General features: G+C 33.6%; 2 protein-coding genes across 3 annotated transcripts; one reads left to right on the forward strand and one right to left on the reverse strand.

Annotated features, from left to right (window-relative positions):
* Nucleotides 1-6,284: 6,284 nt before the first annotated feature.
* LOC108202228 (uncharacterized) lies at nucleotides 6,285-8,484 on the forward strand. 2 transcript variants are annotated; one of them, XM_017370624.2, is made up of 6 exons: nucleotides 6,285-6,422; nucleotides 6,613-6,786; nucleotides 6,889-7,062; nucleotides 7,174-7,280; nucleotides 7,513-7,793; nucleotides 7,900-8,484. In XM_017370624.2, the coding sequence occupies exons 1-6, from the start codon at nucleotides 6,363-6,365 to the stop codon at nucleotides 8,418-8,420; spliced, it is 1,317 nt and encodes a 438-aa protein (XP_017226113.1). In that variant the 5' UTR covers nucleotides 6,285-6,362; the 3' UTR covers nucleotides 8,421-8,484. The 2 variants fall into 2 exon arrangements, with proteins under 2 accessions (XP_017226113.1, XP_017226114.1); XM_017370625.2 differs by having other exon boundaries at nucleotides 6,286-6,422; nucleotides 7,927-8,484.
* A 10,996-nt stretch (nucleotides 8,485-19,480) lies between these two features.
* LOC135149329 (uncharacterized) lies at nucleotides 19,481-21,859 on the reverse strand. The gene is made up of 2 exons (XM_064084817.1): nucleotides 21,665-21,859; nucleotides 19,481-20,940 (listed from the first exon to the last, which is right to left on the reverse strand). The coding sequence occupies exons 1-2, from the start codon at nucleotides 21,824-21,826 to the stop codon at nucleotides 19,774-19,776; spliced, it is 1,329 nt and encodes a 442-aa protein (XP_063940887.1). The 5' UTR covers nucleotides 21,827-21,859; the 3' UTR covers nucleotides 19,481-19,773.
* Between the last annotated feature and the right edge of the window lie 4,119 nt (nucleotides 21,860-25,978).

Genomic DNA, 25,978 nt, shown 5'->3' on the forward strand with positions numbered 1-25,978 from the left:
CTAGTAAACCTTAAATCAATCTATTTAATCAACTCACAACAAAATTTTGAAGATAAGAATATTGCAATTAGTCGTAACAATCTATGTAAATCGTTTCTGATTATATGGGAATCTTGTAATTACTTCAAACAAAACGTTGGCCAGTTACTCTCTCCGTCCCATCTTAATTGTCACATTTCTATTTTTGTTGGTCAAATTGACTAACTTTTGACCAAAGATTATAAGTCACTCTTTCATTATTTTAAAAAACTGAAAATTACATTTTAAAGTAGATTAAAAGTTATTTTCGGTGACATATTTTCTTTATTTTTTCAATCAATAAAATATTAATAAATTTCAATCAAATCTTGATCAATTTGACCGGCACAAAACCAAATGTGACAACTAAAATGGAACAGAGGGAGTATTATAGCTTCAAGTTGACATATAAAAATCATCATGATATTAGGCTTGATAAGTGTGTGATTTGGGATAGATAGCGCATGCCATCATATAGATCTGAATATGGTAGGGTCTTGGTCACATAATGAGCGGATCAACCTCTAAATCTAGTCATGGAGCAAATTTGCAAATGATGGATATGAACTTTTTCAAGGTGATCATTGCTTTCGCAAGTGCCTAGTGGATTTATTATATTCAGACTCTTCTTCTCATATACATGCATGAATCAATGGGAATGGCTGCTGCGTTTTCATCCTCTTGGGGCGGTTATAAGTGGGTTGGTGTCTTGGTGAGGAGCTATTGGAAGTTACTTTCGAGAACACACTCTCTTCTAATTGCATGGCTCCTAGATAATCAACAACCAACACAAACTAGTACTGGCTAGGAGTGTGTGTGCGTGTCAGCATGTACGGGATAGAGATCGAGTACCTAATAAATCTACCCCACCATTTGGAAAAAAACTAAGAGAAAAGATGGAGCGTGTTTGGTCGAGCTTTAATGTCTGACTTCTGGATTTATAACTTAAAAGCACTTATTCATACAGTTTGTAAGTTTTTAAACACTTATAAATTTTAGAGGCCGTTTGACTTAAATTAAAAGAAGTGACTTCTTTTTTAAAGTAAAGAAGATGATTATAAGTGATAAGTAAACTTAACTTATAAGTAACTAAAAATGTTTGGATAACTTCAATTATAAATCAATCAAGTGTTTGGTAATTTAAATTTATAAATTGAAAAAATTCAAATTGCAAAAATACAAGAAACATTATTAATAAATAAAATTTCTTACATATTAAAATTTTAAAAACTTCATAAAAATGCAATTCTCTAAAAAAAACTAGCATTTCTAATTTTCAATTTCCGGCTCCAAAGAAGCTGAAAAGTGCTTTTAACTTCTGTATCCAAACACACACAAATAAGCTAAAGTCAACTTTTATTGAGAAAAAAAGTGAGAAGCGGGTGTTCCCAAACACCCACTTAACTTGGATCTACTTCACTTCTTTACTCTAATCAAGAATCATTTATTTTAAGCGCGCTCAAACGGTGCTTGATATATGTTATCCATAGCATGGATATGTTCCGATCATTTTAGAAATATGTATGTACACCTAATAAAATCTCAGCAAAGGCAAGCTAACACAATCTGGAATTAGAAAGAAAGATCCAATTTGATTCAAAGTTTGATCTTTAAAATTCTGCCAACTCATCATCACTCCATAACGCACAAAAAGGGAAATAACTAGAAAGTGATTGATCTAACACTTTTCATCCCTGTACAGTAGTACTTAGACGACCCATTTGAAGAAATGATGCACGCCTCATCACAAAATCTTAACGTTGATAACTTTGTAATCAGGACTTTTTGTGGTCACTTAAATATCGAGTGATTTGATTGCTTGACTAGTGGTCTCGCAAACAGATTTGATCATGCGTCAGATTTCTTAAAAAAATCTCGAGCTAGCTAATTAATAGAATCTGAAAAGGAAAGAAAGATCCAATTTGATTCTGAGTTTGATCTTTGAAATTCTCCTAACAAATCATCAGCACTCGATAACACACAAAAAGTAGAAAAAACTAGAAAGTGAGTACATACGATCCATTGAGAAGTTATGATGCACACCTTGTCACGAAAACTCAACGTGGATAAAATTTGCAATCAAGACTTTTTGTGGGCACTCAAATTATCGAATTGTAAAGAAAGACCGCTTTCTCATCACTTGACTGGAGGTCTTGCAAACTTTTACTATATAATTAAAGGGTGCCTAACAATTGTTCTACTTATAAGGTGATCTATAATATGCATGAGTGACGATGGCTGACTTAATTTTATGTCACGCATCAGCCAATTATCGCAGTCTTAAGAAAAAAAGAGTTTCATTAATTATACTCAAATATATCTCTTAATTTTTAAAAATGAATAATTGGGGTTTATGATAGCTTGTGCGTGATCCAAAACATATATGAATAATAATTATATATTTATACAATTATTATAAAATTTATGTCTTGGTCATAAAATATGCAAAGGATCGTTAGGTATTAACCATGTATGAATTGGATTCTCATTTGAGTTAGAGATTTCAAAATTAGATTCTAATTGGAGTGAGGTATTTCATAATTAGATTGCGATTTAACTAAGTTTGAGATGACTATAAACACAGAGTCATATTGTGTTTGTCATGTGTGCTCTTCAGAACGGATACCTGAGTATTGTTATGCTTAAATATCCAAGTTTGGTTGATTATATTAGTGATAACAGTTTTGATTAATGATACAAGTTGGGATGTAGATTTTCCACGTAATTTTTTTTTTTGCTTTGCATAAAAGGTGAATATCGTTTTTTATTTATACAAGTGAATCAAGAGCAAAGATCAGAATCGTGATTGATGACGTTGAAGAAAATTTCGGTATTCAATTAAGAATGCAGAGCAGGATGAGGTTTCGAGCAAGAAGCTACGTATGAAAGTGGGAAGAGACAAAGTTGCGTACGATAATGACGGTTGGCTTGCACCGTGGATCAATCATGATAGAGTTGAGATAAAAGAAGATGGAAGGGATCATCGCAATTGTTCTAATAGTTGGATCAACCAGGTGAATTATTTGGATGATACCAATGATGTTTTTCTAAAAGTCAGAGGATTATGAAAACAAGGATCGAGTGACTCATCAGATAGAAAGGATCGCGTGGTTGATGCACGTGATTTTATAGATGTATATACTGTTATGATAAGAAGGTGTTTTGGAGGTCACTAAGTGAAATTTAGAGACACTCTATGTTCGGAAGAACGAGAAACAGAGTTTCTTGTTCGAGGGGAGGCATTGGCGGATGGGTGTCCATGTCTTGGTGGTGAATGATGATTTGGTTACGGAATTGTATTAGGTTGAAGAGGAGGTTTGCTAGGTATCATGCCATTACAATGGTAGTTTGTGCTTGGGTGATCCCAAACGTATATGGATAATAATTGTATGTTTAGACAATTTTTATAAAAAGTATGTATTGGTTATAAAATATGAGAAGGATTGCTGGGTATCAACGCAGTACGAATTGAATTTTGATTTGAGTTAGAGATTTCATAATTGGTGGAGTTACTTATTTCAGAATCAGATTCAAATTCATTTAAGTTTGATATATATATATATATATGTGTGTGTGTGTGTGTGTGTGTGTGTTTGTATATGTATATGTATGTATATATATATATAATTATATGTATATATATGCATGTATATATATAGAGATTGGATCAAATAAAAACTTTTTTAAGTTACAAACTTACAAACTTTTTTTTTGAATTTATTTTATTTCCCCATCGTGTTAATCTTTAGTTATAGAATGTATCCATGTTGAAATTTTTTGGAAAGAACATCATACTTTTTAAAAAATAACGCATAAATAAATCGTGCATTCAACACATTTGTAACTGGGGTTCAACATCGGGTGTAGAACACTAATTATCATTGTGTTGAATATATCTATAAAGATGCTTAAACTATACCTCTAGGGTTTGGGTAGGGTCTAGAAACATAAATATTATTATATAATACGTTTAACTTAGTTCTTACATTGAAATATTAGTTTATTTTACTTCTCCAACACAATTTTAATCGATGTTCAACAAAATATATTAAAAAAATGTTGAACACAAATTATATATGTGTTGAACGCATAAAGTTTGTAAGTTTGTACCAGAACCCACCCCTATATATATATATATATGCATATGTATATATATAGTCTTATTCTACTACAAACCATCTTAATCTACAAACTAAAAACTACAGTCCAACCCACACATTTATCAGCCTAGCCCATTACTATTAAAATTGGTGCCCACTACTATAACATAAAACCTGAATTATACCCGAACTATACATACAAAACTCTTACATATTAACACAAATCTACTTTATCTCAATTCTTCATCTTCTTCGATTTCAAGGTGCTATTACAGCATGTTATTAGTGTTTTGAGCAAAATTTATCTCTTTGAAGTCTGATACTCTCGTTTACAGATGATTTCCGTTTTTAAACACAACAAATGTGAGTTTCTACCCTTGAGTTCACCAATAGAACTAATTCATAAAGCGAATATCACTAATCTGTAAAGTAAAAATCACTAATTTATAAAGCGAATATCACTAATTTGTACAACATAAATCATCGATTTCTATAACTATATCAACAGCTATATCTAGATGTACCAATATTAAAATCAACGACAAAGCTCTAGTCAGATTGAGAGAGAGAGAGAGATCGTCGAAAAAAGATTGGGGAAGGGGTAGGAAAAGACGGAGATGATGATGGCAGAGAAAGGTTGGAGATGGTGATGGCGGGAAAAGGATGATGATGTGATGGCGAAGGAGAGGAAGGGCGGAGCTGGGGACGATGATGGTGAAACCAAGAGATGGATGGATAGTGATGATGGCAAGTTGTCGGTGGCAGCGATGGTGTGTAGTGTGTTTCGGGAAGTGAAGAGATGAAAGTGGGGTTGTTAAAAGATGAAGATGGAGTTAGTAAGCAGTATAAAATAAGAGATTTTTAGTTTGTATTTAAGAGTAGGTTTTTATTTGATCAATAACCTATTTATATGTGTGTAGGCATAGTTATATTGTGTTTGTCATATGTGCTCAATATTTAGGGTTAAATATCACTTGAAAGCGGATACGTAAGTATTGTTACGCCTTGAGTATCCAAGTTTAATTGATCATATTATTGATAACAATTTTGATTAATAATAAAAGCTGGGAAATAGATTTAACACGTCATATTTTTTTCTTATGCACTTTGCATTGGTAGTTTGAAGATCATATTTTTATCTCTAACATTTTATTACGCAACTTTTACTCTTTTTTCTCGTCAAGTAAGCACCTTTTTTTTTTGAAACAAAGTAAGCACCTTTTCTAAATAAAATCAAATCCAAATTCCAAACAAATTATTTAATTAATTTTAGAATTTTAAATGAAATTCAATTTCCTCCTAGAAGTATCTATGTAAAAACAAAACTTTAAAGTTATATACGTCATACGTGTGCCGATAATATACACATAAAAAGGCGCCTACAGGCTACAACTATATCCAATTGATGAGCTGGCGACTGACCAACGAGAAAAGCAGTAATCTCGGTTGCCCCTGTCCTACCACCATTTTTTGCACTATTATCTAAACGTGCTTCTTTTTAATGTTACTTATATTTATATATCACCAATTTAAAGTTCACGAGTTGGCAGAGAAAAAACTCTCTACTCCAACCTACTGTATTATTCTGATTCATACTTTTTACTAGTAATCATCATTTTTAGGTTTGTTTCATATCTCTTCGTTTTCTATAGTACAAATTAATAATAATAATAATAGTAAATTTTTGCAATATAACTGACTGTGGAATAGTCAGGCTCAAGGGCGGATCTAGTAAGAGGCATGGGAACACGTGCTCCCTAATTTTATTTTTTTTATATTATTTCATTATTTTAAATTTTACAAAATTATAGAAATGCCCCCCAAAATTTAAAAAAATATAAGTGTTTTTCGAAAATTTGCTTAGTGCCCCGCTAAATTCCGTCTCTAGATCCGCCCCTAGGGCCCGTCACTCAGGCTCCCAAAATTTCTTAGCCAACCATTTTATAAAGAATAGTGCTCAAGGAATTGTAATCCATATAATCCAAGCCCCCAGTCCTCTCCCTTTCAATCACTTATCTCTCGCCGTCCCACTGCTTACGTTGGCCATCAAATTTATAAATTTATAATATTGGACATACTTGTAGATCAGCCGTCTCTCTACATATTTAAACACGTGCTTCTATGTACATAGATGTCATATATATATTTTAATGAAGCAACTCTTGTGGTATCAACAATATCTTTAAGTAGGGTGTCTGAAGAGTGAAGAGTTAAACAAGCTCTAACCATTTATCTGGCAACATTATGAATTCTGATGATTCAAGTTCTCAACAATTCTCCTCCAAGAAAGGCAGGCTTTTACAGGTAAATAGTAATGGAGATATCGATTGTTTTAGCGTAAGAATACGTGATGAATAATGTTCGGCACAGTTTATATATGTATCCATGCATGTGATAAAAAACTTCAATTCTGAGACTTTGTTGATCAATTTACAGTATGGACCTGTGCATGCATTGGTAAAATTTGTAACTTGTTGTAATTTTGTTTTTTCAGGAAGATATTAACAGCTGTCGGAGTAACAGCCCTCTGGGGCTGAGACTAGACAAAACACAATCATTTATAAGTTTAGTTGAATCAAAGCTTTCTAAGACGAGAAAGTCGATGGATTCGGAGAAGTTGAAGGCTTCAAATATGTCTGCAACATTTGTAAAAATTGGAAATTGGGAGGTAAGTCCGTTAAAATGCTAGTTTCAAGATTCATATATGTATTTATTCTGAAAGTAGTTTCTTCAAGATAAGTATTTATATATAAGTTATCATATTGATCAGATGTCGGCGAGGCATGAAGGTCATATAGTAGCAAAATGCTACTATGCGAAAAAGAAAATTGTGTGGGAAATTCTGGAGGGAGCATTGAAGAGGAAGATTGAGATACACTGGGCTGACATCATCGGGATTAATGCTATGATCAAAGATGGTGAATGTGGAATCTTATTAATAGAGGTTAATTGAATTAGTTTTTGAAAGATCAGTACTTAGTTTTTTCTTAATTACTCTAGTCTGTCTTGAAAAAACTAATAATTTAGTTATATATTAATTCATTCATTCTTGCAGTTAGGGCATCCACCTGCATATTACAGGGAATTTGATCCGATGCCACGGAAGCATACTGTTTGGCAGCAGGCATCAGATTTTACTGGTGGACAAGCTCCCTTGCACAGGTGAATTTTTGTGCGCGTCTTGAATCTCCTACATACTTCTCCGGCTGTTCAGTTTTTCTGTTATTTTATGCCAGCCTTCTTATTACAAGAAACTGTTCTAAACTAGTTATCTCCTTCTAAATCCTGTTGAATAACTGTAAACTGTCTTACTCTGTTATACTTTTCAATGCAAACACTAAACTGTCTTTACCTAATGATTGCCTTGACTAAAATGTGCAATAATTTTTTTCAGGAGACACCTACTTATCTTTCCTCCCGGGGTTCTTGATCGACATTATGAAAAACTTCTGCAATTTGACAAACGTTTGTTCGAGTTGAGCCAGAAACCATTTCCAACTCAGAACAATCAATACTTCCACTCAAATATTCTTGGCTATACACCTTATCCTAGCAGCAGTATATTAACTCTCAACCGGCAGTCTGACCTCACAAAATTTCAAACAAGGTGTCACGATCAAATTTATGAACAAACTTCGGGTTTTGGTATTGTGGATACATCCTCACCAACATCAGGTAATTAGAACCATCTTCTCCTATGACTTCTTATCACTTAGAAATGGATGTCCAAATGCGATTTATTTTTGTTCCTATGATGTTATTCATCATTTTGTTCATTTAGTTATGGATTTCCCCGTGGATGTGGCAGAAAGGAACTCCCTGCTTAAAAATCAAGGGACAGTTTATTCTACTCCAGGACAATCATCCAACACTATGGATTTACAATACTCAGGTTATACCTACCAAGATTGTCAGCACAGAGCTTATAGGGAGGACCTAGGAATGGCTTTCGGAATTGGTGGAATACAAATTACTGAAATTGAACAACATTTGCTTGGTGACTCTGAAGTTGTTGGGACCGATGATGCCGCTCTCTTAGCAAGAGTTAGTTCACTGCATTCATTTTTTGACCTAGATGAAGGGAATCTCACAAAAGAAAGCAGCATTGTTGCAAGTCCAATGATTATTGAAGATGGATATTTTGGTTATCGTTCAGGAGCTAGCGTCGACCTACAGTCTTACAATGGAACCATCCCGTTATATCCATCAACAGGCCCATCAGCTTCTGTCGATCTCTTGCCAGTTCATGATTGTGAAAATTTATCACTCGATCCTTTTCGAGGCATGTGTCATTGGTCATAAATTGTTGTGTTACAAATTGTACAAAATCTCCTTTTCCAGACAAGTGACTATGCAGGTTCTCATACTGTCACTATCATCTAGTTTGAGTCACGAGTTTATTAAGTATTTAAGGCTTAAATGCTGCAGAATTCAGAGGACCTTTTAGCGACATCAACGTGTTCTAAAGATGTCTGAATAACTGTGCAATTTTTTTTGGTGTTTTCTAATATGTCAATTTTTTCCTAATAAACGGTACGTGTTACTAACTTAACTTGAGAGCACACCTCTGATATGGTAGTTACTGTAAATGCACCAAACTTTCATGTCCTTGCGAGCAACTTTCCCCAGAACAAAGTAGAAATCTATTTCAATAGGTTTTGTTTTGCTCGTGAAAAACGGTATTAGCTATCATGTATTTGGCACCAACATTGTGACACTAAAGAATTCGCGCGTGTGAAAGGATTATACCTATCTCTTCTCATAAGGATTGATCCATACAAATTCAGAGGTATGGTAGGCTAATGATTTGTTACTAAAACAAGCAACTGTGTCTTGTTCCCGAGCTAGGCAGGAATTGAGATCATTGCCAAGAAATATAGCATACCTTCTTGTTGAATTTTCAACCACTACAAGAAAAGCGGCTAATTTCGACCGGTTATTTTCGACCGGACGTTAATTTCGACTGTTAACGGTCGAAATTAACTGCGGTCGAAAATAACCGGTCGAAATTATTATTTTCGACCGCACCCGGTCGAAATGAAAACTGGTCGAAATCAATAGGTCGAAAATAACCCTCCAATTTTTTCCCGCCCATGGACTTGGTCGAAAATAATAGCCGGTCGAAAATATCTATGTGGCGGGAATTTTCCCGCAAATTGATTTTTGAATATTTTAAGGAGTATACGGTCGAAATTAGTCATCTTCGACCAGAATTTTATTTTAAGGTCATTTTATTGCTATTTCAGGTCATATTATTGCTATTTTTTATGGTTAGTTAGTCCATTTTTAATTTAATTTAGTGGATTTTCCCATTTAACTGCCGATAACTTATCATTTCATAATGAGAAATTTATTAAATTTAGAAAATTCGGCTCATTTAAATTATTAAAATATTTACTTATAATTTTTATTTAATATATAGTTATTTTATTGATACACTGAGGAGCCAAAAACCAAATTTATGATAAGATCTTTTATTGTAAATATTCTATAATTTTATTTAAGTAATATATAAATCATATTTTAGGTCGTTATTAACTGGGATTCATTCTTTATGGGCTTTTTGATACTCTCAAGGTTTTGATGATCACACTGCCAGCAAGCTAATAGCATAAAACTGATGCTTGTTAGCGAGCTATCAAAGAAATATATCTGTGCTAACAGTTTTCAGGATTAAAGGATGATAGTTCACTGTCAGCAAGCGTACATGGAAGTTCACAGACTATCAGCAGGTTCACAGCATACTGACAGAACAACAAGCGGATAAAGATGGAGTCCTAAAATCATGGAGATGTATTAGGAATCGATTTGTAAGGACTTTAATATTTATATATGACTTATATAAATATTAGAGCTCAGTTTTAAATAAGAGTTTTAAACAAAAATGATTTTCTAACTTATAGGAGTATTTATCTCTACTTTGATCTTATCTCTTTAAACTCCTATTTGATTTCTAAAAGGTGGTTTTAATATAAACGTTTACTGATATATGTTCACAACGTTCAGAATTGTTTTACTCGGTAAACTTCACAAGATTAAACGTTCATATTGGGAACAAATTGTACGTGAGTTCGGTTGGAACAAGAACGTTAGAATTTGTTAGCAATTTGACTGTTGGATCTTTGTGTATAAATACTTGAGTGTGGTTTCCGTTTTTGATATATAGACAAGAACACACTTCAAGCTTTGTGAAATACAACACTTTCATTGCAAAATCTTCTTTGAGCTCTAGTACTTATATTTGATTATATATCTATATTGAGTTCATAGTTTCGGTTGTATTTTACACTACATTGTATTGTTCAAAGTGTAAAGGTTTGTTGTTGTGTATCCAGCTTGTGAAACAAGGGAACAAGGGACTAGTTAGCTAGAAGAGTATACTTGGGAAGTATAGGTCTTGGAGAGCTTTTGGTTCGTGGTTCAGGGGTTTCAGCAAGCTGATAACAGGAACAAGGGTTAAAGGGAGTTATATTATTGAATCTTGTAATCGTCAACATTATTGATTAATAATATAATCTCTTGCCAGTTGGTAGGGGACCAGGACGTAGACCAATAGGGTTAGGGGTCGAACCTGGCTAAAATTATTTGTGTTGCTAGCTTATTGATTATATCTGCTTTGCATTTCATCTGCATTGTTAGCTAGCTGACTGTTTACTCTGAAACTTAACAGCAAGCTGTCTGTGACATTTTAACTATTCGGTAACAATTAAAAATCGGTCATATTAGCCATAACACCTATTCACCCCCCCTCTAGGTGTGTAATTTCACTTTTTACAAATCCAATCACAATTAGGATTTATTTTCTGACCTCTATCAAGACTCCATCAAACCTACAGTGGGGAGGAACCATCAATAAAACCCAATAAGTTATTAAAAATTAGTAATCCTCAACTTTGTTAATTTGAATTCACTACACCAAATACAGGATTTTCTGACAGCCACTTTCGGACAGAGCGTTGTTTGGTCTATAATTTGTGACGGGGGTTAGCATCTGACGGAAAGTGTGCTAACATCTGACGGTCAACTTCTGGCGGACCTCCTTTGGGCCTCTAACTTCTGACGAACCATAATTTCTTACAGACATGTATGTTAACATCCGACAGACTTTAAAAATATTGTTAGAAAATGATTATTTTATTAATAAATTTTGGCGGGAATAATATATTTTTTCCTCCAAATATTACACTTTCTGACGGGTTCCGTAAGAAGTTATGCACAAATTTTAGGTTTGTTTATATCAAAATGTTGTCAAAGTGCATTGCATTAGGTATGAATCTTTACAAAGTTATTTTAATAAAAAGAAAAATTTGTCCCCCACCTATGATCATATCATTTTTCACAAGACTAGATTCTTGCCTTTCCTCTGACCTCATCTTAATTTTAGAGCCCGTTTGTTTGAACTTCAAGTCGGGGGCTTAAAGTGATTTTCGACTTTAAGTTATACCTTCTGAATAATCATTTTGCTTTTCCTGTTACACAACATGTATATCAGTTAGCAGAAAAGGTTTAAGCATCAGAAAAGTTGTAATACGACCTACAGATGGGGCATTTCAAAAACCTATGTTTGTTCTAGCTCATATTCTTTCGTTGTCTCTTTTTTTCTTGAATGTGTCAGCATCACCAAGAACAGAAGCACAAGCTCTTGTGCAATGGAAGGAGAGCTTCTCGTCCTCTTCACTCGATTCTTGGTCCCTCTCCAACTTCAGAAACTTCTGTAAATGGACTGGCATTAGCTGCAACTCTGCAGGAAGTGTGTCCAGGATAAATCTCCATGATGCCAACATCACCGGGACTGTTGCACTATTCAGTTTCAGTTCATTTCCAGATCTCACGCGTCTTGATATCAGCAGCAACCATTTTGATGGTCCACTGCCATCTGTTGGTACGAGGTTCTCTATAATCACTTACTTAGACTTGAGTGCCCATACTTTTGAAGGTGGCATACCGCCAGAGATTGGAAATCTGAAAGAGCTCAGATACCTTAGCTTTTACGACAACAATCTCAACGGTACCATTCCATACCAAGTCAGTAAACTTCAAAAGTTATGGTACTTGGACCTGGGGTCAAACTACTTGGCAACTCCAGATTGGTCCAAGTTTGCTGCGATGCCTCAACTAACACACCTCAGCTTTTTCTACGGGTTAATAGGCTAAATCATAATCAAACTGACCTCTAAGTTGCAATTTCATAACTGAACTCAAAAAGTTTGCAATCGACTAACTAAACTAATATTTTGTTGCATTTTGATAATTAAACGGAAAAAAAGTTGCACAGCCGTTAACTTATACTCAATTGTAACGGAGAGACGTTAAATTTTTTAAATGGGTGCCACATTTCTTAATTGCATTCCACGTAGACTTTATAACCCGAAAGCCCAACAACTAAACCCAATTAATTAAAAATAATACCGATCCACTTATACTAACCATAGCTAGCCTCGAATGAATTACGAAGAAAGAGAAGCGAGGAAGAAAGGCTACTCACTTGAAGAAGCTCGATCGAAGATGACAGAATGTCGGAAGGAGTTAAGAAATAGAGATTCAAAAGGGGATTCAAACGAAGTGGACACAACCTTTAGCGAATCGATGAGGTAATTTCTAGGGTTCATATACCCAATTCCAAGTTGGGGGTTTTTGCATTTACAGGTTATTTGATTAAATGATTTCAATTGTATAGGTATGACGTAAAGCTTTATTATGGAGGTCATTTTGTACAAGTGCCTACCTACTCCTACACATCATCTCAGTTCAAGCTCTACAAAAATATTGACTTGGAGAATATAACTGTAAACGGCTTGAAGGTATTTTTGGGCGAAATTGTTGGTGAGTTTGATAGCTTATATTTTGGAATCGATAACGGAAGGCTAGAGTTGCTTAATAATGCTTCAAAATTTGAAGTTATTGAATATAGTAGAACATGTAATAATCTGGCTACTTTATATGTGTACCATGTGCCCCTCCCTGAGTGTGATAATGATGTGACTATTTCAATGACCAAGACTGTAGTGACGAGGAATTTGTTCAAATTAAGAAAAAGGGTAAGGAAGATGAACAAAGATTAGATGAGCTTCAAAACGAAAAATGCAATAATGAAGAGGGGAGTGACTCAAAAGATTCGTACTATAGTGAAGATGAAAATGACCTTTTAAATGAGTATACTAGTGAGGAATCAGATGATGAAATTTGCTATGCCACTCCCCCAAAGTCAAAGAGAGAGAAAAGAGTTGATTGCAAACTTTTTGAGTTCAGTTATGAAATTGCAACTTATAGGTGAGTTTGATTATGATTTATTCTATTAACACCTTTTTCTACAATGTGACTGACTAATTCCCAGATTTCTTACTTAGTTGCTTTAGTTTCATTTTCAGTTGCGTGCCTAGTATATGGTATTGTAGATAAATATTAGTGTCTCTTGGAAGTATATAATTTATGACTAAGTTTATCTGTCAGAAAGTTTGTATTATTACTTTAGTATGAAAATAATTTTTTTTTTTCATTTTCTAATTGTAAATTTCCGACAGACCTATTTGTCAGATGTTCGGTTTATTAATAAAATCGGCTGGTTTATTATTACAATAACTAAGTAGTGGGTCCCACATTACCTTCCAACAAAACTGTAACTTCGGATGCAATTCAGAACTTTGGACTACAAGTTTTCCGAAAGAGGTAGTCTGTCAGAAGAAAGCATTCTTCTGACAGAATGCAGGCTAAAATGGCGGTTGGAAATACCTGTATTTGGTGTAGTGAATTGATTGCACTCACAATAAAAGTTGGTTCCTGACATAAGTACATTTAAAAATGGTCTTGGCCTTCCCTTTGACTAAAAACAATTAAGATCTAAACCTTTTTTTTTACCATATATAAAAGTCATTATAATTTAATCACTAAGAAAAAACTTATGAAAATTCAAGAGAGTTCCATACACACTTTTGAACCAGAAACCCTACAGTTGCATTAAGAGTTGAGTGTTCCCGGGCAAAGACCTAGTCCGAGATCGTCATTTTCCATTTTTTACAAACACGTTTGTTCATACTCCTAAAGGTCAGGGCTGGTATCCCAAGAAATATATCATGCTATAATGATCTGGGGATATTGCATATTGGTATCATCACCTTTTTTTCTTCTTATTTCTGCAAGCAATGAACAAAGTGGTACCACCCATGGAGGAACAAGAGATTTCTTTTCATCAAAGCCCAAGCATATAAGGAATAGCAAAAACTAAACCTATCGATCACCATAAGAAGTGGAACAACGATTAGAGCTAAAGTTAAAACGACAAATTGATTCTTAAATAATTTTCTTATGAGTATTTAGGAGTAAGAACCAAACATAACTTTTAATACATGGAAAAAGAAAAGCTTGGTACACACAATAAAGTAAAACTCCAGGCATTACATATATAGAAATCACACTTTAGAAAGTAGCTCTCCTATCATACTTGATTAAGAGAATAACAATAAATAGCTTGGACACTACCAGCATCAATAGTACACAAATGTTTTTCACCAATAAAATGATTTCATTGAGGCAATTAAGTGAGATGGGGGGGTGGACTAAGGCTTGTTGAGGGAAAATATTCCACTGATATTAAAGTATACCGTTTTTCCGGTATCCCCATCATCTGGAAACTCAAACCAAAATGAATCCCCTTTCCCGACATCATAAGCGATGCAGCACTGGGATGGATAAGTGAAGCGAAAAAGGATCAACTCACCATTCCTCAACCAGGCTATTGGTTTAATGAAGACATCGCCTTTAGAAAGTTCTCTCTCAATCAAAAGTCTTTGCTCTGACAAATCAATCTTATAAATCCTTTCCCAAACATGAGGATTAGAGATATTGAATCTCCACACTTTCCATTTGTAATTTCTGTTGCAAGACATTAATGACAGGGAATCTTCCATCCGAAGCAAAGTGTAGTTATAACCAATCTTTACATATGTTGTAGGGAAGTAATATACTGATTCAGTTTCTGCGTCGAAGGTAATGATGTCAAAGTAACAAGAGCCTGACCTTGTTGCGCAGTAAACATATCTTCCAGCACAGATTGTCATTGTCTTGAAGGATTTGCAGTAAAAAGACCGAACATCTATAGGTCTCCACTGATGTTCGACACCAAGTGATAAGACAAAACAAAAATTATCACTAGCGACAGTATATAAGCGCACAACCTTGTATATTCCAGTACTTTGATCCTGTGCGAAACCAGAAAACAGAAGCCATGCTCTTGGTTGTGGTGAAGGTGGTAGGTTCAGCTTTTTTCCACTTACAGCTTCCATAATTGACAATTTTGAAGTTTCTCTACTTTCTTTCACATATAGAAAACCTCCAGAAGTGGCAATAACGGTTTCAAACACTAGGTTTGTTGGATGGATGGTTACCGCATTAGTGTCATCACGGATCTCAACCAAATAGGACTGTGAAGTTTTACCATGTACACACTTTTGAACCAGAAACCCTCCACTTGCATTACGAGTAGAGTGATCCTTGACAAAGTTTGAGTTAGAGATTATGTAATTCCATTCTTTACAGACAAGTTTGGTCATACTCCGAAGGGTCAGGGCTGGTATCAAAAGAAATATATTATGCAATAATGAAGTGGGGATATTGCATATAGTGGTATCATCGGCCTTTCTCTTCCTGTTTCTGCTAGCAATGACCGAAGTGGTACCACCCAGGGAGGAACAAGAGAAGGGACAAGAGACTTCAACCATCTGAAGATTTAATAACAGCAAATCATACTTCTACTTTATAATTGTAACAAAATCACAATGAATATTAAAGCGCGGTCAGTATCATTGAGAATTGGTGGTAGAGGTGGAGCTGGAGGTGGAGACCAAACCCTAGATGGATGCCTAACTGGGGATGGAGGTGGGGATGGAGATGGAGATGGCGATGGGGATGGAGATGGAGTTGGTGATCTAGACGGAATATACCTAGAGGGTCGTTCTTGTTTTAATTTCATGTTGTTGTGGGGCTTGAAATCTACAAACAATGAATTTGAGGATGATAGAAATGTATGGAAGAACCTGGGTTTGTTGTGAAAGGTACAAGAGGTGTTTGGATTGCGATTTGGGTGTTTTATGAAGCCTACTAAAAGTTCTACTCAGGGTAAGTGACAATAGCATATTAATGTGGCATATGTGTATATATTCATGTTTAATTTTTAAAATTGATAATGTTTAATTCATTATCATAAAACTAACGAGGTTACATAATTAAATATTTTTTATATTTCAATTTAAATTGAGATCATTAGTTGGTGTCTACATTTATTTTACGAAAAACTCTCTAATAATAGTCTTTATAATATTATATTGTTAATAATAATATATATCCTTACAAATACTAAATTTGTTCAAAACTGAATAATATTAATATATAAAACAACATAATCATAATTCAAATTTTTTGAATTATTAACTTGTAATATTTATGTAATTTTATAATCTTACTTATGATCTATTGATTTGTATTGTAAATATTATTTAATAATCACACCTTCGAAATATATACTACACACTAATAGAATTCAAACATGTAACACTCTTTATCTTATAACTTATACTAGCTTATAACCCGTGCCATGCACGGGCCATTTATAATATTTGTAATTTTATTGTCTGTATTTTAATTTAATTGAAATACACACCGATCATACTGTCCAATGTTTAAAGTATTTGATTTAATTAATAATAAAAAGGTTTATTGTCCAATGTTATTTTTAGAAAATTGAATTTTTTTAGTTAGAAAATATAAATAAAATAATAATTTTAGTTAAAAAAGATAATGGATTATATAAAAAGGCTCATAACTCGGCCCAAGTACCGACGATCAAACATTAAGTTAAAAGGATAACTGATTATATAAAAAGGCCCGTAATTCGGCCCAAGTACCGACCCACCAAACTTTTAATATTTCGGCTTTAATAGTATAATATAGATTTCGGAGCCACTCTATTTAATTGTAACACTCTTAAATATTGTTATTGAATATATCTCTTCTTTCTATTACTATATCTCTGGTAAATATCCGTCGTATGTTCTCGTTAGTACTTACGACATATCCACCTTCCGTCGTATGTATTCTGTTTATTAGCTAGAATTCAGGCCCAAACTAATAAAATATAAGAAATCTTTTCCTATGAAAAGAACCATCGTAAGTTAACATATTTAGGTAATTAAAGACAAAAAATAAACGAAAAGAAAATGGTTTTCGATTCCGTCGTAACTACGCCGTCGTAACGGAAAATAAATGAGAATGATAAGTTTTATTTTTCCGTCATAATTAAACTGTCGTAATTTAACATACTTAGCTAATTAAAAAGAAAAATAAATGAAAATATAATAGTTTTTGTTTTCGTCGTATCTACGCCGTCGTAAGTACACATAATTATATAATTATAGATATTTAAAAACTTGAAATAAATGAGAATGATTTTTTTAATTTTTCCGTCGTACGTTTACATATTTCTCTAATTAAAAAAATAAATGAAAATAAAATAGTTTCCGCTTTCATCGTAACTACGCCGCCGTTGTAAGTTCACATAATTATATAATTATAGCCATTTAAAAATGGAATATAAATGAGAATGATATGTTTTATTTTTCCGTCGTAAGTTAACATATTTACCTAATTAAAACCCAAAAAATAAATGAAAACAAAATAGTTTTCGTTTCTGTCGTAAGTTCGCATGATTATATAATTATAGCTATTTAAAAATGGAAAATTAATGAAAATGATATACGTTTTACGGATCGGTCATAACTTAATAAAATTTCTGAACAGTTCACGAAGAACGGTTCTCGAGTGTGGCCCGGAGACAGAGAAAAGATACTACATTTTGAGTCCTCAATCTCCTACTCACTAAAGACTTAGAATTTTTAAATCACCGTTGTTCGTGAACTCATCCAATGGTGGGAAAGGTGTGTGTTGGTTACCAGTTCCCCAGCAATCATATGCTGGGACCTGGACCCTAAATAGAGAGTACACTATGAAAAGTAGCTCGATCTGCCATCATAATTGATTAAGTACAAAGAGCTAGCTAGCTAGGCCCTTTACCACCATCAATATCTTCCATCTCATTGTAGGAAAAGAACATGCATTTGCTGCAGAAGCATTCAGAAGGATGAGAAAGTTAAGATTACTTCAGTTCACGGGTGTAAATCTCATTGGAGGCTTTGAAGGCACACTTTATAAATAGATTTGGCTTTGTTGGGAATATTGTCCCTTAAAGTGTTTCCCTTTTGAATTTAACCCGCACAACTGGTTCTACTTGAGTTGCCTAGCTTGCAGCAGAATGATGCAGATGTGGGAATCAGGCAATGTTGGTACTATGAGTATGTTTTTTTGCAAGTATGAAATTTCGAGGGCTGTGACAGCTTGGTGGAGCTCGACGTATCAATTGGAAGTTTAGGGAGGCTTTTTTTTTGAAATTGAGGGGTTGTAGAAAGCTAAGAAGTCTTCCGGACACCATTTGCAACTTGAGAGCATTGGAAGTTTTAAATATTGGTGGATGTTTTAGGGTCGAAGCATTGCCAGAACAATTGAGGAACATTGAATCCCTGAAAGAGCTCGATGCACATAATGTAGCTCTTTCAAATTACCAGACTCGACAGGACGTCTTAGTAAGCTTGCTAAGCTGATATTAACTTGTCACAGGAAGCCTATGACCATATATCATAAGGACCATCAGAAGCATAAAACTGTAAAAACTCTTCCGGGCACCGTTTGCAACTTAAGAGAACTGGAAGTTCTTAGTGTTGGCCATTCAAGAGGTCTGGAAGCATTGCTAGTAGAATTGGGGAACATTGAATCCCTGAAAGAGCTCAATGTACATGATGTTATTGTTTCAAAATTACCGGATTCGATTGGATGTCTCATTAACCTTGTTAAGCTGAGATTTACCGATAACAAGAACCTTGAAACTCTTCCACACACCATGAGAACCATGAGATCACTGAAAACACCGGATATTGATGATTGCAGTAATCTGGAGCCGAGCCGGCTCGTTTAACTAATCAAGTCTAAATCTCACTCGTTTAATTTCACGAGTCGAGTCGATCCGGCTCGTTTAACTAAACGAACCGGTTTTAACGAGTCGAACGAGTCAGCTCGTATAATTTTAAACTTAATTGAGCCTAAACCTCTACAAAAACTCGGCTCGTTTAACTTCACGAGTCGAGAATTAAACGAGACGGAACCTTTGCCTGAATTTGGCTCGTTTAACGAGTCGAGTCGAGCCCAATTAAACGAGTTCGAGCTGGGCCAGCTCGCGAGCCGCCTGATTCAAATTACAATATATAAAATTATTAATATTTTCACCCATATTTAGGAGTAAAAATCTAGCATACACCAGAACAAAGATCTAAATGTCGTCTCATGATTGTAATTAAACATGAAAAAACCTATAGAATTCCCATGTCAATCCTATAGAATATCGAATACAAATTTTAAAACCTCACAACAATAGTAGGGTACACACAATAGTAAAAGTCCAGGCATTACACAGAGAGTACACTTTGAAAAGTAGCTCCATCTGCCATCATAATTGATTGAGTAAAAAGAGCTAGCTAGCTAGGCCTCTAACAGCAGCATCAACAACACACAAATGTTTTTCACCAATAATATGATCCCATTTAGACTGGGGGGTGGACTAAGGCTTGTTAAGAGAAAAGATCCCATTGATATTGAAGTATGCTGATATTCCAGTATTCACATCATCTGGGAACTCAAACCAAAAGGAATCCTCTTTCCTAACATCATAAGCAATGCAGCACTGGGATGGATAAGTAAGGCGAAAAAGGATCAACTCACCATTCCTCAACCAGGCTATTGGTTCAATGGAAACATGGCCTTTAGAAAGTTCTCTCTCAATCAAAAGTCTCAGCGCTGATAAATCGATCTCTAAGATCCTTTCCCAAACAGGACGGTTAAAGTTATTAAATTTCCAAACTCCCCATATGTAATTTCTGCAATCAACCACTAATGACAGGGAATCTTCCATGGGAAGCAAATAGTAGCTAATATCATTCCCTACATATGTAGTAGGGAAATAAGATATTTCCTCAGTTTCAAGGTCGAAGGTAAAGATATCAAAGTAACAAAATAAGAAAGTTGCACAATAAACATATCTTCCAGCAGAGATTGTCTTTTTTTTTAGGTTGGAGTAGTATCTAAAATGTTGATCATCTATAGGTCTCCACTGACGTTCGACACCAAGAGTTAGGACAAAACAACCTTCACCGGCAGGGGCACTATAAAAATGCACAAGCTTGTATATTCCAGTATTACGATCCTGTGCAAATCCTGAAAACATAAGACTTGCACCTGGTTTTGGTGAAGGGGGTAGGTTCAGTTTTTTCCCACTTACAGGTTCCAAAATTGAGAATTTTGGAGTTGGTGCACATTCTTCAATATATAGAAAACCTCCAGAACTGGCAATAACGGTTTTGAATTCTAGGTTTGCTGGATGGATGGTTACGGCATTAGTGTCATAACCGATCTCAGCGAAATAGGACTGTGATGGATATGTTTTACCATGTACAAACTTTTGAACCAGAAACCCTCCACTTGGATTAAGTTTAGAGTGATCTCCGACGAAGACTGAGTCCGAGATTATGTCATTCCATTCTTTACAAACGCGTTTGGTCATACTCCTAAGGGTCAGGGCTGGTATCCCAAGAAATATCTTATGCAATAATGATCTGGGGATGTTGAATATAGTGGTGTCATCCGCCTTTTTCTTCTTATTTCTGCAAGCAATGAAGGAAGTGGTACCACCCACGGAGGAACAAGAGAAGTGACAAGAGACCTCAACCTTCTGAAGATTTAATAACAACAACAAACAGAAAATTTGTAAAGTAGAATATGCAGTGTTGATACATTGATTCAATGTCGTTGAAGTTACCCATAAAGCATATATATTAAGAATGAATTAAAGGTATAATGGTAATAAAGTAATTCCATTTACAGAATGAAATTTAATCACCGTAACATAAATATTTCAAAAATAGAATCATGCATTCATACATGAACCAACATCTAATCATACTTCTACTTTGTAATTTTTTAAAATCACAAAGAAATTTTATGAACCCATTATTATAGAAGCCTAAGTTTCATTCTTTATAGAAATTAAACTTTAACATGGCAATTTAAGTAGTCCCATTCAAGACAAGAGAGAGGGGAAACCCGGTACTAGCTATATCCATAGATAGTTATCACAAAAGAGAAAATATTACTCTTCAGAACAATTACACAAAAAAAAAAAAATTTGAACTTCTAATTTTCAAAAATATATATATTTGGGGTTACAATCTAATCCCATGATTTCACTAATTGGATGTTTGGATATATAAAACGAGATCAAACACCTTAATCAAGAACTTCCTTTTCATTATTCTAGACAAATATGTACAAATTAGAGGGCCTATACCATACCGTTGGTAAGAATTTACAAATACTAAGGGAAATTAAAATCAACATCTCAAAAATAAAGCTAAAATGGAATATTAGTGTCCTCAACTATATATAAGACCTCTTACCTTGGATGCTATTAAAGCACAATCGAAATCATTGATGATGGGGGGTGGAGGTGGAGATGGAGGTGGAAGTGGAGGACGAGATTTCATTTGCGGTGGCGGTGGCAGTGGTTGTGGAGTACTAGGCCCAACATACCTACAAGGTCGTTGTTGCTTTACTTTCATATTGTTGAAGCGCTGAGGCTACAGGAAAAATGAGGAAGGATGATTATTAAAGGGACAAGAGGTGTTCTTAATTTGGATATGAGGTCTTTTACTATAGTTCAGATAAATGATGAATAGTATAATATATTAATATATATATATATATATATATATATATATATATATATATATATATATATATCAAAAAAGATATTCTTCTGTAATTATTTAAAATTTATAATTGATTTTTTTGTAAGGATATTATCAAAAAAAATAACTGACTTATATAATCTATTAATTTTTTTTATTTAAACTTAAATTCAGACAATCATTTTCATTGTCTATATATATTTCACATAAATTTCTATAATTAAAATCTTAAATAATATTGTAAGTTTAATAAGAAAAATCTTATTTATAATACTAAAATATATCCAAAAATTAATAATATTAATACGTAAAGCTTTATATTTATAATTCAAAATCTTTTGACATATTAACTTGTCATTTAATTTAAAAATATTTGCTTTATCTGAAAAAGAAAATTGAAGGTGAACTATGTAAGAGTAAGAAAAAGTGAATATATTTTACTCCGTTACTATGTCCCCGATTTATGTTTGTCTTATTTTAGAACCCCTTAATCTCCGTAAGTACTTTCTTAGCATCACTAATTAAGTTGTGAGAGTAAGCTAGGAAGGTTATAGTATTGCTATTTTTTAAGGTTGGTTAGTCCAAATTTTTTATGTAATTTACTGGCTTCTCTCATTTAACAGCCTATAACTTATCATTTCATATTGAGAAATTTCTTAAATTTAGGAACTAATTTAGATTATTAAAATATTTATTTATACTTTGTATTTAATAGTTATTTTATTGATACATAAAGGGGCCAAAAATCAAATTTATGATAAGCTCTTTTATTATAAATGCTTATTGTAATTTTAAATTTTTATCAAAAAATAATATCCACTATTAGAGCAATGCCCGTATTTTTATATAACCAAAAGAAAATTATATGAAACATATGGTTTAAAATTAACCATCATAATTGTCATACATAATTTCCCTTTTCCATCACACATGACCAACTGTCTTGGACATTGATTAAAATATTATTTAAGTAACTCCTAATGTCAAATGATTGGTTGGTGATATTATTTAAAACATAACCAATTAACTTTATTGGGTGAAATTAAATTCCAAGAACTATTGATTGATTAAGACAATGGTGTGAGAATGTGTTAAGTGACCATGATATTAATTATTATATCTTGGTACTTCCCATACTCAAAACCAGTTTTCGTGTCAGGAATGGATATGAGCGCCAATTTTTAGAGTTTTTTTTTTCTTTCGTGATTATATCAAATTATCAAAATATTAGCGGTAGTAGGAAATGAGACTTGTCTCTATGATCTAATACCTTCTTAGGTGACTAGTAAGAATATTAAAATTGGTCTTACATGCATCTTAGGTGGCGAGGAACCATCAACAAAATCCAATATGTTATTATAAAATTGTAAGTTGAGCTTTTGTTGTTAAGTAATCCTTAACTATTAAATTGAACTATCTTAAATTGGTGAAATAGGGTGTAGTTAATCTTGAATAATTTGATGAATGATGAGAAATAGACAAGTTTTATAAAATTGTAAGTTGAGCTTTTGTTGTTAAGTAATCCTTAACTATTAAATTGAACTATCTTAAATTGGTGAAATAGGGTGTAGTTAATCTTGAATAATTTGATGAATGATGAGAAATAGACAAGTTAAAATTATAGTCATGTCTCCATAATATTCATTAAAGTTGAAACACATATTAAACGTTTAATACAGACAAAAAGGCCAACAAAGGAATGAGAAACACCTTTGAGCATATGATAATTAAAGTAACATGTGACTTCTCCCAATATAGGGATGAAGGGGTAGAAGAAGCTACACTTGTGGCATATAGATTTTATTAAATGCACAAGCGGCTCAATATGATTTCAGTCGCTAAGAGAAACACGCGTCTCACTTAGATGAGATGACAATGATGCATGAAGCGGTGTGCAAGGCTCAATATGATTACAATCACTAAGAGAACCCGATGTAGTCATGGATACAGAGCCTAAAGAAAGTTAAATGGGCAATTTCTTTTAATATTAATATATAAAGCAAGATAGTTATCATTCTAAATTTTTTTGACTAATTAAATTTAATGTTTATATATATTTATAATCTTACTTATGACCTATTAACTTGTATTATTTATATTATTTTATAGTCACCGGTTCAAATTCATACTACACTAATAGAATTCAAAACTATTTCGATGACAAGTATACTTTGTCATTTAAGAGCTTCTTTAGCATATAACTTGTTTGAATAGGAATAAGTTTCGTTAATGTATAAGCGGCTAATGGTATAGTAGTAGATTGCATAACAGACATCATCAAAAATCACCATGATCAACTAGGTGTCGGACTTAGAACCGATGACAATGATGCACTAAGCAATGTGCAAGGATCAATATGAGTTCCATCACTAAGAGGAGCAAATGTAGACGGAACTATAAAACCCAAATAAATTTAAATGGAGGATTTTTATAGCTATTACTTAGTTTACCGTGAAAAATAAATTTTAATAGAGTTTTTTCTTTTTATTTTTATAGGATCATTGAATTTCGATAAAATCATTTATAGAATTTCAATAAAATTGATTGAATCCCAGCCTCTAGCCATATCTATATATTCTAATCGATGTATGTGTTTGAAGCATTGAAATTTGAACTTATTATTGCCATATGACTAGTTCTTGAAATGAGATAGATATTGATCACTTTTATAATTATTTGGGTAATCATGGTGCATCCAAATTTTTTATTTTCGTATTTGAGCATATATTTATTTTCAGTTGCAAATATAATAACTTGGACAAGACAAAACCAAAATCAATATATATAAAAAAAGTGAGCTTTATTTAATTAAAATCTTTGTTAGGAGCCACCATCCAAATAAAAAAAATCAATATCTATTAAATCAACAAATTTTACCCATATAATTAAAAACATGAAGCGGTTAAATACCATTACATTAATGCTATATAAAAGGAAATGAGCACCTCCCTTTTGTCCATTGATCTTCATATTCCATGTGCAGCTGTGAGCAAGTAGAGCCTTCATATACTTTTCAAGTTATAGTACCCTTGGACACGTGTTAAAGTAAGGATTTAGATGATATCTTTTGTAATATCTTGACCGCACTCACAATAAAGGTTGGCTCCTGACATAAGTAAATTTAAAAATAGTCTTGGCCTTCCCTTTGATTAAAAACAATTAGGATCTAACCCTATTTTTTTTACCATATATAAAAGTCATTATATATAATTTAATCACTAGGAGAGAACTTATGAAAAGTCAAGAGAGTTCCATGTACACACTTTTGAACCAGAAACCCTACAGTTGCATTCAGAGTAGAGTGTCCCCCGACAAAGACCGAGTCCGAGATCGTCATTTTCCATTCTTTACAAACACGTTTGTTCATACTCCTAAGGGTCAGGGCTGGTATCCCAAGAAATATATTATGCTATAATGATATGGGGGATATTGCATATTGGTATCATCACCTTTTTTCTTCTTATTTCTGCAAGCAATGAACAAAGTGGTACCACCCATGGAGGAACAAGAGATTTCTTTTCATCAAAGCCCAAGCTAATAAGGAATAGCAAAAACTAAACCTATCGATCACCATAAGAAGTGGAACAATGATTAGAGCTAAAGTTAAAACGACAATACTTTAGCTCTAATCATAACTTGTAAAACATGGAAAAAGAAAAGCTTGGTACACACAATAAAGTAAAACTCCAGGCATTACATAGAAATCACACTTTGGAAAGTAGCTCTCCTATCATACTTGATTAAGAGATTAAGGAACAATAACTAGCTTGGACACTACCAGCATCAATAGTACACAAATGTTTTTCACCAAGGCTATTAAGTGAGATGGGGGGGACAGACTTAAGGCTTGTTGAGGGAAAATATTTCACTGATATTAAAGTATACCGTTTTTCCGGTATCCCCATCATCTGGAAACTCAAACCAAAATGAATCCCCTTTCCCCACATCATAAGCGATGCAGCACTGGGATGGATAAGTCAGGCGAAAAAGGATCAACTCACCATTCCTCAACCAGGCTATTGG

This window comes from Daucus carota, chromosome 9 (assembly GCF_001625215.2).
Source record: "Daucus carota subsp. sativus chromosome 9, DH1 v3.0, whole genome shotgun sequence".
In the NCBI taxonomy this organism is placed as follows: Eukaryota; Viridiplantae; Streptophyta; class Magnoliopsida; order Apiales; family Apiaceae; genus Daucus; species Daucus carota.